General features: G+C 35.6%; 1 protein-coding gene across 1 annotated transcript in view; it reads right to left on the bottom strand.

Annotated features, from left to right (window-relative positions):
- Nucleotides 1-16583, bottom strand: part of LOC306849302 (FYVE, RhoGEF and PH domain-containing protein 1-like) — a 50439-nt gene that overhangs the window by 5488 nt on the left and 28368 nt on the right. Inside the window, exons 2-13 of the mRNA XM_079384232.1 lie at nt 12052-12264; nt 11015-11201; nt 9454-10141; nt 8033-8271; nt 6768-6924; nt 3682-3820; nt 3420-3478; nt 2156-2302; nt 1961-2053; nt 1781-1860; nt 1556-1586; nt 1361-1462 (exon numbers count right to left, since the gene is read on the bottom strand). Coding sequence (XP_079240358.1) covers nt 1361-1462; nt 1556-1586; nt 1781-1860; nt 1961-2053; nt 2156-2302; nt 3420-3478; nt 3682-3820; nt 6768-6924; nt 8033-8271; nt 9454-10141; nt 11015-11201; nt 12052-12264 — 2135 coding nt within the window. The remainder of the gene's footprint in view (nt 1-1360; nt 1463-1555; nt 1587-1780; nt 1861-1960; nt 2054-2155; nt 2303-3419; nt 3479-3681; nt 3821-6767; nt 6925-8032; nt 8272-9453; nt 10142-11014; nt 11202-12051; nt 12265-16583) is intronic.

The raw sequence follows: 16583 nt of genomic DNA on the forward strand, positions 1-16583 counted from the left end.
TGTCTGATAACTGAATATGCTGGAGATTGTTTTTGGATGAGCTTGGAGAATTTTTCTTGAAACCCTCCCAAACAACATGTGGTGATGTAGAGGCTGTTTGACTTTTTTTTTTTTTAAGGTTTTCTGACCCCGAAACTCAACTATCTTCTGCAATTCTCCAGCTCTGGTCCTTGGAGAGTCTCTGGCCACTCAAACTCTCCTCCTCACCGTGCATTAGGACGATATAGACACACGTCCTCTTCCAGGCAGATTCATAACATTTTATGTTGATTGGAAATTCTTAATTATTGCCCTGATGGTGGAAATGGTAATTGTCACTGCTCTAGCTCTTTTCTTAAAGCCACTTCACTAATTTGTGAAGCTCAATTATCTTTTGCTGCACATCAGAAATATATTCTTTGGTTTTTCTCATTGTGATGGATGATTAAGGTAATTTGGGCTTTGTTTTCCCTCCTATTTATATTTCTGTGAAACAGGAAGCCATGGCTGGATAATTTCATGTTCGTAATCACCCTAGAGTGCTCAAAATTGTGAATATGAATGGAAATATACTTCAGAGATATTTTACTCATAAGAATTTCTAGGGGTGCCAATAATTGTGTCCAATGTGTATTTGAGAAAAACAGTTATTTCATAATGATATTTCCCCCCATTTTAAATTCTTATTATCCAGTAAAAGGTTAGATTTTTGTTAATTTTTAAAATAAAAGATCAAAAGGATTAACAATGCAGATTAATTTTCACAGCCGCCTTTGATCATATTTACCAAGGGTGCCGATATTTTTGGCCATGACTGTATATGTATACACATTCCCACGAAGCACCATAGATATACAAATGATAATTTTTAATTAATTAACTAAAAAAGTTATTATATTTTAAACTATATTATTTTATTAACATATTTGAATTTAATAGAGGTCTCTGGACCCAAGTTTGAAAATCCCTGATAGAGACTACATTTTATTTTCCCCATAAAAATCTGAATGAGGCCTGTATATGAGTTTTATCTTAGTACTATTTATATATTATTAGAGTACTTTTAAATATTTTGAATTGGCTTTTATTTTTCAGTTTTCATTTAAATTTTAGTTTTAGTCATTTTGTTATGTACTTTTGTCATTATTTTAATATTTCTATTTAGCTTTTATTTATTTTATTTCAGTGTTAGTCATTTTAGTACTTCAACCTAAAATTATTTCATTTGGTTGCCAAGGCAACATTTAGATTTTTTTTTTTTTAAGTACAATTTTTATTATTGTTATTTATTTTTCAGCTGTATTTTAACTAATAACAAAAAATGATTTTAAATAGTTTTACTTTTAGGTAGCAACACTGCGAGTGATAAGATAAAACTAACCGGTGAGTTTGGAGGAGTGAAGTCCTCCTCCCGAAACGAGCAGTTGAGCATACGGAAGGTCTCCAGCGTCTGTTCATGTCTCTGTATAGTGGCCTGGATCGCCTGTGAGAAAGTGAACAAAAATTTGAATAATGTAAGCATGAGGGTAATAGTCGTGAGATATGAGCACCTGTGATATGATGAAGAAAAGCACACCTGAATCCAATCTCTCTTCTCCTCTTCCGTCCTGGTGAAAATCAAAACGGCAAACGTTTTAAAAATGCCAAAAGCTGCACATATTTCTCTTGTTTTTCAGTGGCTGACATGCTTATCTTGGGTATTTTCTCCTAATCCCCAAAAGCTCGGACAACATTTCTGTGGTGGTCAATCAACCTCAGATTTTATTTTTAAAGCAGATGAAGCACATTCCCTCAGCCGTACCTTGCTTGCAGTTCTAGTGAACGTTGTTTTCCCGACACCAGAAATGTTCGCGGTACGTTCATGCTGCTGATCTCCTTCAGCTGTGAATCAATGCAGAGTGAATCAGCCATTTGATTACAGCACAATTATTTTATGCTGCAAAGAGTTTTATGCTGCAAACAAGATAAAATCACGGCAAACCTCCATGCCGTCTACGTCAATGCGCGCTCGCACTCCAAACTTCTGTCCAATCAGCCTCAGTTTGGGGACGCAGTACAACAACCTGTCATTGAACTTCAGAGAGAGACGAGCAAAGTTAAGCGTGCATGATTCACCAATATTTTTACTAAGAAAAAACAGTATGATATATGTCATTTATGCTTGTCTTTGACTCACCAGAATGAGATATCTATCCTGTGATGTCCCGTTTTTAGCTGACAGTTTCAGGATGTGTCCCTCTTTAATGAGCTCATTAGTTGGGTTAACAATGTCCTCTTCTCCACCGAGCAATTCATACACTTTCAACAGCTTTCTCATGCGCTCCTGAGGGACAAAACATTCACACGTTTGTAGAAACATTTGTCATTTCATTCAAGTAATTGCCAAAGAAATGGCCAGATTGTCCCCACCAATATTTGCTATTTTTGATATTCATATACATATATACTAACTTTAGAATTAATTTTATATTACTATTGCTATTACTATTCTTTACTAATATTTAAAAAACAATATATATACTTAATATATACTTCTGTAATTTAAAAATGAAAAAAGACAGCCCTGTGCATGCTGCCTTAATTAAAAACTATCTAAAATATTAGATGTAGTAATTTTTAGTAATTGTAGTAATTTTTAAAAATATTTTTATATATACTTTTGTAATATAAAAATGAATTTAGTTGATATTTAGTTCAAATATACATATATATATAAAATTAATTAAAATATACGTATACATTTATATTGTTATTTTTATAGTATTTTAATATACACTTTAGTAATATTTTAATATATGTTAGTAAAATAACCCTAAAAGATATATTCAAACACACACACATTATATATATATATATATATATATATATATATATATATATATATATATTATACATATAACTACAGTATATATTATTAAAGTTTTATAATAAATAATTAATATTTAATATTATATATATATATATATATATATATATATATATATATATACACACAATTATGCAAAACTTCTGAAATTTTGTCATTTTGAATTGAAAATATGCTATCATTTACAGTACACGATTCATGTAATTCATAACTCAGTCTGAAAAAACAAGAAATGTTTTGTGCTTTTCAAATATTAAGCATGCAAAGAAGAGTGAATGTGTGCATATTTTATTTTAAGATCATTCAAATTGATTACTTCACAACCAGAATTAGACTTCGTTATGACATGGTTATGACCTTGCTTTCAGTGATGATAAAAACGGCAGATTTAACGTTGTCTGTTTTAGATCAGGTCTACTTGGAGGGAGGTGTCTCATGTCTCAAAATGTAGAAAATAAAAACATAAGCAATTAACAATTCAAATGAGAGACTTTCACAACCATGCTTAATTACAAAGGGATGTTAAGTGGCAGTGTTGGTTTTCAGCCCAGATGGAGTGTGTAACTGCACTCACCATTTTCCTGATGGCAGCGTTTGAATGTTCTGCCGCTGTGGCGATCAGCTCCAGAGATTCTGTAAAGAATAAAGGACTTGATATTCACAAAGTGTCATTTTTCCATTTTGCCTTTTATCTTGGCCTGTTAACCTTGCATGAATCTTTTCACTGCAGTATTTCCAGGCACATGCACGAATGGTTGAAATGAAACAGAAAGTGGGCCGCTGTGGTCAGTGGAGGAGATAAGGCCCATTTGAGCGTTGCGCTGCTCTGCACTCACTCTGAGCGTCTTTGAAGTCATCTGCGTCCTCTGGCAGGCGGTGCAGATAGTCTTTGAGCAGGAGCTCGTAGCGAGGGATCCTCTGCACAGGCTCCAACATGTGGTGCTGTAGGGTAAGATTCCCACACATCTCCTCTTTCTGCAAAACACACCCAAAATCATTCCATGAGCAAAAACAAACCATGCACCGCTCCATTCCCACACACAAATTCGGAATATTTGCAAAAGCAGAAACTTTAAAGACATGAAATCAAGATTGACTGCATTTACTACATTATTGTGCACAATTCATCTGTCCACATCATTATTACATGTATTATGTATGCAAATATTATTATTGAAGTATAATATTATCTGTGTGTGTGTGTGTGTGTGTAATTTTTATTAATATTTTGCTTTCATTAAAATATATTTTTATATATTATAAAGTGTGTGTAGATAGATAGATAGATAGATAGATAGATAGATAAAACATTTATTATCAAAATATAAAATAAAAAGGTTTAAATACGTTAAATGGTATAAGAAAAGTCTTAATTCCAATTTCAAGAGGTCTTGCAGTTGGTGACGGAAAGACAAGAATCGCGATATAGCTGGATTATACTTCAAAAGGAGCGCTGCACGTTTCAAGTAAAAGCACGGCGCACATGTTTTTATGTGAATGTGTCTCTGAAGGGAATCGTTTGTCCTCAGAAACGTGTCATTGGCATTTTCATTACATCTTGCCATAATGCCTTTTAAAGCAGCGTATATGAGCGCGGTGCTGCTTTGTGTACAGCTGTTAACGTACCGGAGAAGCCGCTATTTGCTCCTAAAGAAAGTGAATTTGCATTTAGTTTGTTCAGACATGTGCAATGACAATAAAGTTGAATCTAATCTAAAATATGTTGAAAGAAGTTAATGTGCCTTCTAAAAATCTAAACAATTAAGACAGTAATACTTATGTTTTAAATGAATATAATAATATGTTTGACTTGTCCCTTTTCATAAAAATGGTTTAAAAGCTGAAATGTCATTTTATAAGATTTTTTTGTGTGTAAATACTTCGTCAATTTATGGATTAAAATGTTACCATAGACATTGTCCACTCATACAGTGTTCATTTTACTTGTGCAGCTCTCAAAAGGGTTCATAAATTGGCTTAAATAGATTTTTAAAAATTCAGCAGAGACCTTGTAAATAGTGAAATCAAATTCTTTCATTGGTATTTGTTGATATTTGTGCATTGAAAATGTTTTTGATTGACATTTCGACTTATCTGACTTTCTATAATTAAAAAAATTGTCTTTTTTTATTTGGGCTCGTTAAATTTTCGGGCTACCAAAATCTGAAGAGTACCTGCCCGAAGGGTTATTTTGAAATTTTGCGAGCCCTGCTGCTGGAAGAAATCAAGTATCTGCCTACTTTATTTACCACTGAATATTTAATTTTACTCTGAAATATATCACACTGCAAAAGTTACATGTGTTGAATGAATGCTGTTTCATGTTGTCTTTAATAATAAGGCAAACTCCCAAAACACAGCCAAGCACAATCAAGATGATTCATTGGTAGTGTAACCCGTTTGTGATGGAGCCCGTGACATGCCTGATCTTCCAGCTGTGCTGTGATCTCAGGCGCCGGGCCTAGCGTTCTCTTAATATTCTCCACACAGTGGACACCAGAGACGTTTGAAGTGCCGCAACAGGCCTGATTGGGGCGCCATTAGTATTCACCATAAGCTACAACTCCTCACGCACCCACAGCGACTCCCTCTTTCATCTGACGCACTCAATCATGGCTGAGCTGTGGGAGCGCTCTCGTTATTTTGAACACGAACGCTCTTGTTTCAGACTGTGAAGGTGTATTTGGTGGAGTGCACCTGGTGGATGAGACTACTGTATGACTAACACACGCTCATTCAGTCCATGGGTGTGAATTATGCAGGGTTGCACGCAATTAACACTCATTATAACCGTGAGGGGGTTGGGAAGACTATCTTATTTTCACACAGTTCAGCTGAGTGTGTGATGCTCAACAGCACTCAACACATCTGACTTCCACTTTATGTTAATAGAAAACAATTTATGCCTTGACATTATCACAATTTGAATTTTAAAGAGCCAATTTTGTGTAACTCCTATTGTTGTTTCACACTTCTACACTTGAAATCTATTCAGCGTTCTGTTCTGTCTAGATATGCTACTGACTCAAAGTCCATTACAAAAAGCCCCTGTTAAGTCTAAATCAAATACAGCATAATTTGCATCCTTCCTGGAAAGGAAAGACCAGAATGCACTGTAATGAGTAATTTTTCATCTAAAATACTGGTTGATTTTAAATATACACTATCATTAAAAAGTTTGGGGTCAATTTTTATATATGTTTGAAATAGGTCTCTTCTGCTCACCAAGGCTGCATTTATTTGATCAAAAAGTAAAATCAGTAATATTGTGAAATATTATTACTAATTAAAATCACTGTTTTCTGATTGAATATATTTTTCTGTGATGCAAAGCTGAATTTTTAGCATCATTACTCCAGTCTTCAGTGTCACATGATCCTTCAGAAATCACTCTAATATGCTGCTCAACAGACATTTCTTATTAATATTATCATCATTGTTGAATTTTTTTAGGATTCTTTGAGGAATAGAAAGGTAAAATTGTTCAAAAGAACAGCATTTATTCAAAGAATCTTTATAAGATAATAATAAATGTCTTAAATACTGTTACTTTTGATATAATGCATATATTTATATACATTCATACATTAAAGTATAAGTATATAAATACCTCATTCATTCATAATGCATCCTTGCTGAATAAAAATATTCATTTCTTTTAATAAAATAATGAATAAATATATGCAAGACATGTAACTAAATTGAGGTATCCATTATTTGAATGATTACTGTGTTATTTTTATGATACAATATGAAATTATGATGTAAAGTATTCATTTAAATTTCCTTTAAAAAAATAATTCTGACCCCAAACTTTTGAACGATAGTACTGCATTTCATTCAATATTTATACATGATACCAACACTTTTTTTAGCACTTGCAACACTTTTAGCACAAAGCGTTTGGATCTCAGCCTGGTACCTGGATGTTGTGAATGATGGCTTTGAACTGAGAGGAGCGCTGCATCCAGGTGTTCACCAGCTCCATGGCTCGGTCAAAATTTTTCACGTACTCGCCATACATCTTCAGGAAAGGCGCCAGTTTCTGCAAGATGTCCCCGATGCGGGGGTTGAGATCCCTGAGGGGAGAGGGGTGGAATTCAAGGTTCATTCATCATTTGTGTCCCACCCTTCCCTTTCCATAGAATTAGACTATTTCTAAACAAAGTTTAGTTTGTGGAAACACACGTCACTTGGATACTTGGAAACATCCTTTGTTGTTTGTCCTCTAAATTCAAAATCCATCCAGAATTTCTAGTTATGTCCAAAAGAAAAGAGATTGCATGAGCCACCGTGAAAGCTATTAGTCTAAAATAGTCTTCACGTTTGACAAAACATCAATTTAATAGTCAGTGTGCCAAGTCTACTGTCTAGAATATCATACTATAATTAAGATAATCAAATATAATACCTGTCATATTTAAAAAAAAAATATTAATAATATATGTAATCATTTATTAGCATTAACATCTTTTTATAATTATGTTATTGCCTAGATTATTATATAAAGTTGAATATATAAGTATGCCCAACTTTATCCACATAGGCCTACATACAGTAAAATGACTTAGTATCTTAGTATTCTTGCTTTTCAGTGGAAATATCTAAACATCAGATATTCTGTCTATTTCTGAATTTAAATCAAAATTAAGTGTTTACGCTTAAAACAAGAAAATATTCTTGTTTTCCCTTTGAATTAAGTTTATTTTTCTTACCCCACTGGCAGATATTTTTCTCATTTTAAGCATAGACTTATTTTCTTTTAACATTTTTTTAGAAAACAAGACTTAATATCTAAAGTCATTTAGCTTCTCAAGTAAATATATCATGATTTAAGAATGTTTAGATATTTGTACTGGAAAACAAGACAAAAATACTGTGTAAGAATAATTTTTTTACTACTACATACTATATAGCATATCTCATCTGCTTGTTTGCTTGTATCATCACAAAATTAGATTACTGCCCAGCCCTAATCTGCTAAATGTGACTATAAGGCATAAAGATATGCCTAGAGATATAAAACATTAACATCATGATTTTCTGCAAAGCTACTTTGAAACAATGTATATTGTGAAAAGTGATATATATTAAAAATTTGACTTGATGGGAAGATAAAACATTAGTAACATTACCATTTTACCATAATAAAATCAATCTGACAGTCTTTCTTTCTTTTTTTCTCACCATTCCTCCATGCGTTTCTCCAGCGCAGGTAGCAGGAACTGCTGGTGGAAGCAGTAGATGGAGCAGATGTTGGAGAAGATGCCCATGACCATCTCACAGGGGAAGGAGCTGCGAGCTCGGGCCTCCTCCATCAGCTGGGCGCAGAACACCTGGTCCAGGAGGTGCAGTCTGGACACGTAAGCTTTCTCCGTATGAAGCAGCTCATTAGCAATGTTAAACACCCGCTGCTGGACTGACAGCTGCAAACCAGAAAATGTTGGAATAATGAGTTTGAACAAACCTGTGACAAGTTGGACTGAAGTGCATAGAATAAGTCTCATTCTTTCTAACAGTAAGAACTTTTAAAAACATTCCAATTTAAAATGTATAAATTAAGAATTTTGTGAAAGGTTTCTTATGCTCACCAAGCTTGCATTTATTTGACCAAAATACAAATAATTAAAAATAACAAATACCAATATTTTTTTTTTTTAAAGATCCAGGGTATTTTCCAGGATTCTTCAATGAATAGAAAGTAAAAAAAAATAAAAATGTAACTAAAATAGAAATATTTAGTAAAATTATAAATGTCTTTACCACTGATCAATTTATTACATTAATGCTGAATAAAAGTATTAATTAAAATTAAAATAAAATTTTACTGACCCTAAATTTCTGAATATAAAAATAAATAATAAAATGATATAACATTTTATTAAATAAATATAAAAAACGTATGTAATTTGTATATCATGTATTATTTGAACAATTAAATTTAATATTTATTATATATATTTGTCTATACATTTGATTTACATTACATAAGTATATATGGTTAAAGTAAATGTTTATAGTATTATTTTTTATGAATAATAAATAGTATATTATATTATTATTAGATATAATTATAATTAAATAACATAATTATATTGTTAATGTATTTTTGTTTTCATACATAGGGTTATGGTTAACTAATACTTTTTTAAAAATGATATATGAAAATGCATTACATACAAAACAATACTTTAAAGTATATTAATATATATAATTTTATAATATATAATTAGAATTGTAATTATATGATATATAAATAACAAAATTATACAAGATAACATTTTTATAAATAAATAAAAAATATTTAAAATATAAAAATTGTATTTAAAATAAATTGTAAAATACAGATTATGTTTATATTTAATAATATATTGTATTAATAAATACATATATTAAAAGTATATATTTTAGTCAGGGTTTCCTGCACCAAATTTGTAATTTATCTCTTAGAATTAATTAAGCTGTTCATGTATATGTATGTGTTTATGTGTATTCACAATATGGAAGTCAATATGGAGTCTTTGTTAATACCCTGGCACCAAGAGTGAGATCCATTCATGACTAAATTATTTAATAATTTCCCAAATAATACCTATATAAATCCTCACCTCAGTGGAGTCCTGTCGTTCAGCTTTAGGCAGGGGTTGAAGGGCCATGGGGTTCATCTCACTCTCATCCCCGCTGCCCTCCTCCATATCACTGTCTCCCTCTGAGTCTCTGCCGCCCTCCACACCGCTGGCCCCCTCTCCTTCGGGCCCCTCGGCATAGCCGCAAGCAAGCCCGGGCCCTGGGCTGCAGGGGCAAATCTCCCTCTCGTGACCAACCCGATCCTCGTCGCCGACAAAGCAGAGCTCCTCACTGTGTGAGGGCGAGCTGATGCTGTCGATACCACTGTCTCTATTGGCCAGCTTCCCATCCATCTGTGACGGTGGGAGGGACAAGCGATCCGAGGGGATTTCTGATTGGTTGGCTGTGAGGTCCCTCATTTCCATGGTGTCCAGCAGTTTATCAGAGGCACCGTAGCCCGATTCCATAGAGAGACGCTTTTCTGAGCAGGACGCCCCGAGTTCACTGTCATCCTCCTCAGTTTCGTCCACCTCGTCTTCCTCCTCCTTTTCTTCTTTCTCAACCTCCTCCTCGGCCAGCGGCGCCTCTAGTGGTTCCTGAAGGGACGAGCAGGGCAGGATGAACTCTGAGGGTGGCGGGCTAAAGGACCCAGAGGCGGCCTGCTGTTCAGGGACCCGTGGGGTACACATCACTCCCCCAGTGATATCTGGTACCACGATGATCTGCTCCCTAAAAAAAAAAAAAACATAAAAAAATAAAAACAACTCACATATGACAAATATATATTTCTAAGTATATGTATAGAAATATCTAAAACACCATATTGTGAGCACTGTATTAAAATAATATAATTAAAATAATTAAAAAAACAATATTACATAAAAATAATAATAAATTAAAAATAAATTAATAATTAAAAATAAAATACAATTTCCTTTTTTTTTCTATCTCAATATCGTGAAGACAAAAATTAGCTTTACACTGTAAAAAATAAAAAGTTGAGAAAACAAACGATTAAGACGACCAGCTTCAGCAGATTTTTGAGTTTTCTCAACTTTTTGTTGCATAAACTCAAAACAACAAGTTGAGAAAACTCAAAAAACTGCTGAAGCTGGTTGCCTTAAACTTTTAAGTTCTCTCAACCTTTTATTTTTTACAGTGTAGAAAAATTAATTAATTAATTAATTAACACTTGTTTTCAGACAACATATATTGGATTAATTCTCTCTTACCCTGTTGGCAAATTAAATATAAAAGTAAAGTCTTAATATCTTAATATTCTTCTTCCCAAGCACATCTTGCTTATAATTACATTTTAAACTAAAGTAAAAAACCTTAATTTTAAAACCAAAGTAAAGAAAAATATCAATTTAGTAAGAAGCATGGTTAAAAATAAGAAACTCTAGCTGTATTCTCTAAAAAAAAATTATTTATTAACTGATTAATAAATCATTTTTGGCAGTGAGATTAAAGATATAACTTCTTGTTTACCTGCGATCAACAAACGAAGATATCATTACTCGAGAACACCAAATCAGAACTGCATTTATGAATAATAAACTCTGCTCAGCTCCAGTGACAAGCGCTCGAATGATCTCTCACCTCTCAAACTTCTCGATGAGCGAGAGGACACAAGTGGGGGAGGAGCTTCCCTCTGCTCTCGGTAAGGTGGCGCGTGATTGGCGGGGGTCGGCGGGGAGTGGGCGGGAGGGTGGAGGTGGGAGGGGCTTGTCCGGGGGGCGTGGCCGTCGAGCGTTCTGCTGCTGGAGATGAGGGGGTTTCGGGGGCACTGAACGAGACAAAATCAATACGCAAATCAATACAGTGAGACTGGTGCACGATCACATGACCGCACCACAGACAGACACAGATATTAAATTGGAACAGCAGGGCAGAATAACAAATACTTTTATTAGATTACATCATATTGCATATTATATTGTATCATAAATTATACATGAGGTCAAAGAAAATACAGTAAACATTAAAATAATGGTGACCTCAATTTAGTTACTAAGTTAAGTTCTGCATAGATTGAAACAGTAAAGACATAATTACAAAAAAAAAAAATCAAATTCATAAAAAATTCTGGAAAAAAGAATCATGGTTTCCACAAAAATATTTAGCAGCACAATTGTTTCCAAAATAATAGAAAAGTTTTTTAAGCAACAAATCTGCATATTAGCATGATTTCTGAAGGATCATGTGACACTGAAGACTGGAGTAATGATGGTGAAAATTCAGCTTTGTGTGACAGGAATAAATTACATTTTAAAATATAAATAGTAATAATATTTAACTGTTTTTACTGTATTTTTGATCAAATAAATGCAGCTTTGGTGAAAATAAAAGATGTCTTTCAAAAACATTAAAAAATCTTGCTGACGACAAACGTTTGAACAGTACTGTAGCTATCTAATCTCATTTTCATCTGTGCATATTTAAATCAATAACAACAAAATTAACCGCCATTCCTCAAATAAAACTATTTTATGGCTTCGCAAGACCTGAAACTGTATTTGTGAATTGTATAGAAACAAATAGCTTGGTCATTCTTCAAAATGCATTCATTTGTGTCATAATGGTGAGTAAATGATGATAGAAGTTCTGAACTATGCCTTTAAATGTACAGAACGTACCTTGAGGCTTTGGCCCAGGTAAAGGTGGCCGTGTTTTAGGGGGTAGAGGTGGGACGTCCTGAGGTCCGTTCTCACTTGTGCCATTGCAGTGCTGTGCTTCCAGGGGTCCAGGGTCAGAGCAGAGGTGCTGTGGGGTCTCGTGGGCTCCGAGGCAGGGGCCTGGCTCAAGGGACAGACTTTTGGTTAGAAGCCGTGGACTGGTGGTGGACGGGCCTGACAGAAAGAGAGAGTGCAAACTCGCTTTGATTCGGAGAATCTGTATGAAGGGAGTAAACCATGCCTGGTGTTCTTTATCATTTACAACCAATAACTTGGTTTCATTGGAGTAGGTTTTGGCCGAAATGAGACTTGTTTTGCAATTCAAATTAGTTTGAGTTGAAATACACCACTCTCTCTTTCATAGCCAGAGCTTTGTGATATAACAGCAGCATGTACACGATACAGCGAGGGTCATTAATGTGAATAAAATTGGCTTTGGCAAGAAAATAAAACAGTTACTTGTAAACAATGTGAGTCATTTCAAATGAATGACCAAAACAGTCGCATTTCCTAACAACTTTTACCATCAGAAGATTTTGTAAAGATGATGAATGTTTTTCTTAAGAACAACATGTGAATGAAGCCACCACAACAATGAGAAAAAAATATGAGAAACAAAAACGTGTGTTTGTTGATTTTTACATAGAGACGGACTGATTCATATTAAGTGCTATAATGACTTGTGTTGTTCAAAAATTTGGGGATTTAATGGCTCTTGTTGCTCACCAGGACTGCATTTATCTGACCAAAAATACAGTAAAAGCAGTAATAATATGAAATATTATTACAATTTAAAATAAATGATTTCTATTTGAATAATTTTAAAATGTAATTTATTCCTGTGATGCAAAGCTGAATTTCCAGCATCATTACTCCAGTCTTCAGTGTCACATGATCCTTCAGAAATCATGCTAATATGCTGATTTGCTTTTTGTGAAAACTTTGTGTGGAAACTTTTCAGAATACTTTGATAAATAGAAATTTATTAGAAATGAAAATCTTTATTAGAAATGTCTTTATGATCACTTTTGATCAATTTAATGCATTCCTGCTGAATAAAAGTATTAATTTATTTAAAAAACCCAAACATTTGAACAGTAATGAATGTAGCCTCGTGGTAATGAGAACAAAAATACTTATCTTTAAAAGATACTGCAAAATGTAATTTTTCAATAATGAGAAAATTCAATCCACATCCATTCAAAAAGTAAAATCTGTCTCCTCATTGCTAGTATGACCATCTCAGACAGGAAACACTTTAAGAATCAACAAAAGAGAAGAAAACAAGACAGGCAGATTCAATTCAGCCTAATTTAATGGAGCCGGCTGGGCGTAATGGATTACAGTTCAGCTGAGTGATGTGTCTGAACGCCAGAAAGCATAAATGTACAACACGTTTTCACACAAATCACCTCTGGCTCAATAAAGTGCGAGTCCAGATCCAGTGATAAGTCCAAGTATATACTCCACATCAATCTTAGGCTTAAATTAAACACTGGTTTGTGCTGACACAATGTGAACATGACATCAAATTGTGTAAAAAGACTTCTGGGTAAACGGGGAGCGCAGCAGAGCGCTCTGTGCCCGTGTTGGGCCGTCGTGTGTTAAGTAGGTCAGTGTGTTAAAGTGCCAGTCACTACTGTTATATTTGCCTGTTCAGCTCAATCAGCGCAAGATATTGTGAGTTTGGATCTAGTGACATAACAAAATTCACAGCTACAAACAACGCACACGTAAATATGATTTGAAGGGCTTTGATATCAAAATGTGCATGGACAGGAAAAAATCTTATTGGAATTTCTTAAAGTGGCACAGACGGGTCAGATGGTGGGCAGACCCGCCGCCTCGATGACGTTGCCATTTTAAAAAAAGCTCGCCTGTCCCCCTACAAAGAGCTAATTGGTTCCATATGGTGACACTCATACCAGCTATTGAAGGCAGGGGGCTGAAATGACTTCCACATGCTCGACCAAAATTACTTAAAGGTGAAGAAAGGCTAGCGAGGGAGAATACCAGAGTTATCCTAGCCGCAGATTTAGATTCGCAGCGCATGTTGTTTTTCCCATGTGCTCTGGAGTTCCTGTACAGGAAAGGGATGTGTGCTGTGACCTACAAGCCCGTTTGAGTTGGGACAGATTAAATATGTATCAAAAGAACAGGCCTATCCAAAACACATAAACTTGAAAGGCATATAAAAATAATATTAACTTTTCAAATAAATTTTTTAGTAATTGTCTTTTTACTGACATTTCAAATAGCAGGAGTCCACTATGCTATGTGGTGTTTTTATTCACATCAACTTGAAGGGCATATAAAAGACAAAATATATGTTTTTTTAGTAATCGTCTTTGTACTGTTATTGCAAATAGCAGGAATATACTATGCTTTATGGTTGATATGGTATTCTGGGTGGTAGTGTTTTATATATACATATATATATATATATATATATATATATATATATACACACATATACATATATATATATATATATATATACACAGTTTAGATACTTTTAAGATTTTATTTTTTATTTATATTTTTAGATTTCTTTATATTAAAATGTGGTAACACTTTAGAATAAGGTTCCATTTATTAACATTAGTTAATGTATTAACTAACATGAACAAACAATGAAGAATGCATTTATTACACTATTTATTAAACTTTGTTAATGTTAGTTAACAAAAAATGTTAGTTAGCAAAAAAAAAAAAGACAAGATGGCGCCGCTTTGTTCGGACGCCGTCCAGGTCGCTCCGCTAAGATTGTGTTTTTATTGTGCACTGATCACCTATAACAAAGAAACACTTTGGAACATTGGAAACCGCTACACCAACCTGTTCCAGGACACTTTATCCAGGAATCCAGCATGGCCTCTGGAGATTTTTCGGAACGCAGAGATGAACAATAACCCCCCGAGGCGACGGATCAAGAAACACCGCGGGAAACGCGCTGGGATTCGAGATAGACTCAGGAAAAGGGCTCACAGTCCTCCCCTTCCGAGCATTCTGCTCGCAAATGTCCAATCCTTGGAGAATAAGATGGACGATCTTAGAGCCAGGCTTAGTTGCCAACGGGACATAAGGGACTGTAACATCCTTTGTTTGTCAGAAACGTGGCTTTCGTCCATGGTCCCAGACACTGCTGTAATGCCGAGTGATAACTTCTCTGTTTTTCGGATGGACAGAACAGCAGAGGCCGGTAAATCCAGGAGTGGAGGAGTGTGTTTCATGATTAACAAGAAATGGTGTGATCCCAGGAATATCTCCATTCTGTCGTGTTCCTGCTCGCCTCATCTGGAACATCTTTCCATTATTTGCCGCCCATTTTATCTGCCCCGGGAGTTTTCATCGATCATTGTTACTGCTGTGTACATTCCACCACAGGCAGACACTGGCTTGGCTTTGTCTAAACTTCAGGATGTGCTCAGCGGCTACATTAACAAACATCCTGACACTGCCTTTATCATCACGGGGGACTTTAACAAAGCTAACCTCGGACGGGTCATGCCCAACTTTTATCAACATGTATCCTGACCAACTAGAGGACCAAACACACTGGATCATTGCTACATTCAGTTCAAGAATGCCTAAAAAGCCCGCTCACTACCGGCTTTTGGCAAATCGGACCATGCCGCCATTTTCCTCACACCGGAATACAAACAAAGGCTCGTTCAGGATCCTCCGGTGCAGAGAGTAGTGACGCGCTGGTCCTCCCACTCAGAGGCTATGCTGCAAACGGCTCTTGATGACGTCGACTGGGACATGTTCTGGACGAGTTCTTCTGACGTCAGCAAGTTCACGGATGTAGCATTAAGCTTTGTAAACACGCTAACCGAGCAAGCTACAGAAACAATAACAATAAGGACATTCTCCAACCAGAAACCGTGGGTGGACAGTACAATCCGTGCTGCGGTTAACACACGCACTGCCGCTTACAATGAGGCTCTTCTGACCGGGAATATGAGCGAGTACAAAGCATCGTGCTATGCTCTCCGACGCGCAGTAAGAGCCGCCAAACACCGATACAGAGAGAGAATTGAGTCTCATTTCCAGCTCAATGACTCTCGCATATGTGGCAGGGACTGAGGACCATCTGTGCCATCCATCCATCCATTATCTCCCGCTTATCCGGAATTGGGTCGCGGGGGCAACAGCCTAAGCAGGGAAACCCAGACTTCCCTCTCTCCGGCCACTTCGTCCAGCTCTTCCAGGGGGATCCCAAGGCGTTCCCAGGCCAGCCGAGAGACATAGTCTCTCCAACGTGTCCTGGGTCTTCCCCGAGGTCTCTTCCCGGTCTGTGGGAAACAAATCCTCCGCAGAGGAGAGAGCAGATCTGTTGCTGGCCGACGAGTTAAACATCTTCTTCGGCCGCTTCGATTGCAACGGCGGCGGCGCGTCTTTGCCGACCAGCGCGTCAGGAAACAGCAGGCAGAGCAGCGATAATCCTGTAATCACCGTGTCAGAGGATGAGGTTCGGAGGGTGCTAAAGA

This window comes from Barbus barbus, assembly GCF_936440315.1.
Source record: "Barbus barbus genome assembly, chromosome: 29".
NCBI classification, from domain to species: Eukaryota; Metazoa; Chordata; class Actinopteri; order Cypriniformes; family Cyprinidae; genus Barbus; species Barbus barbus.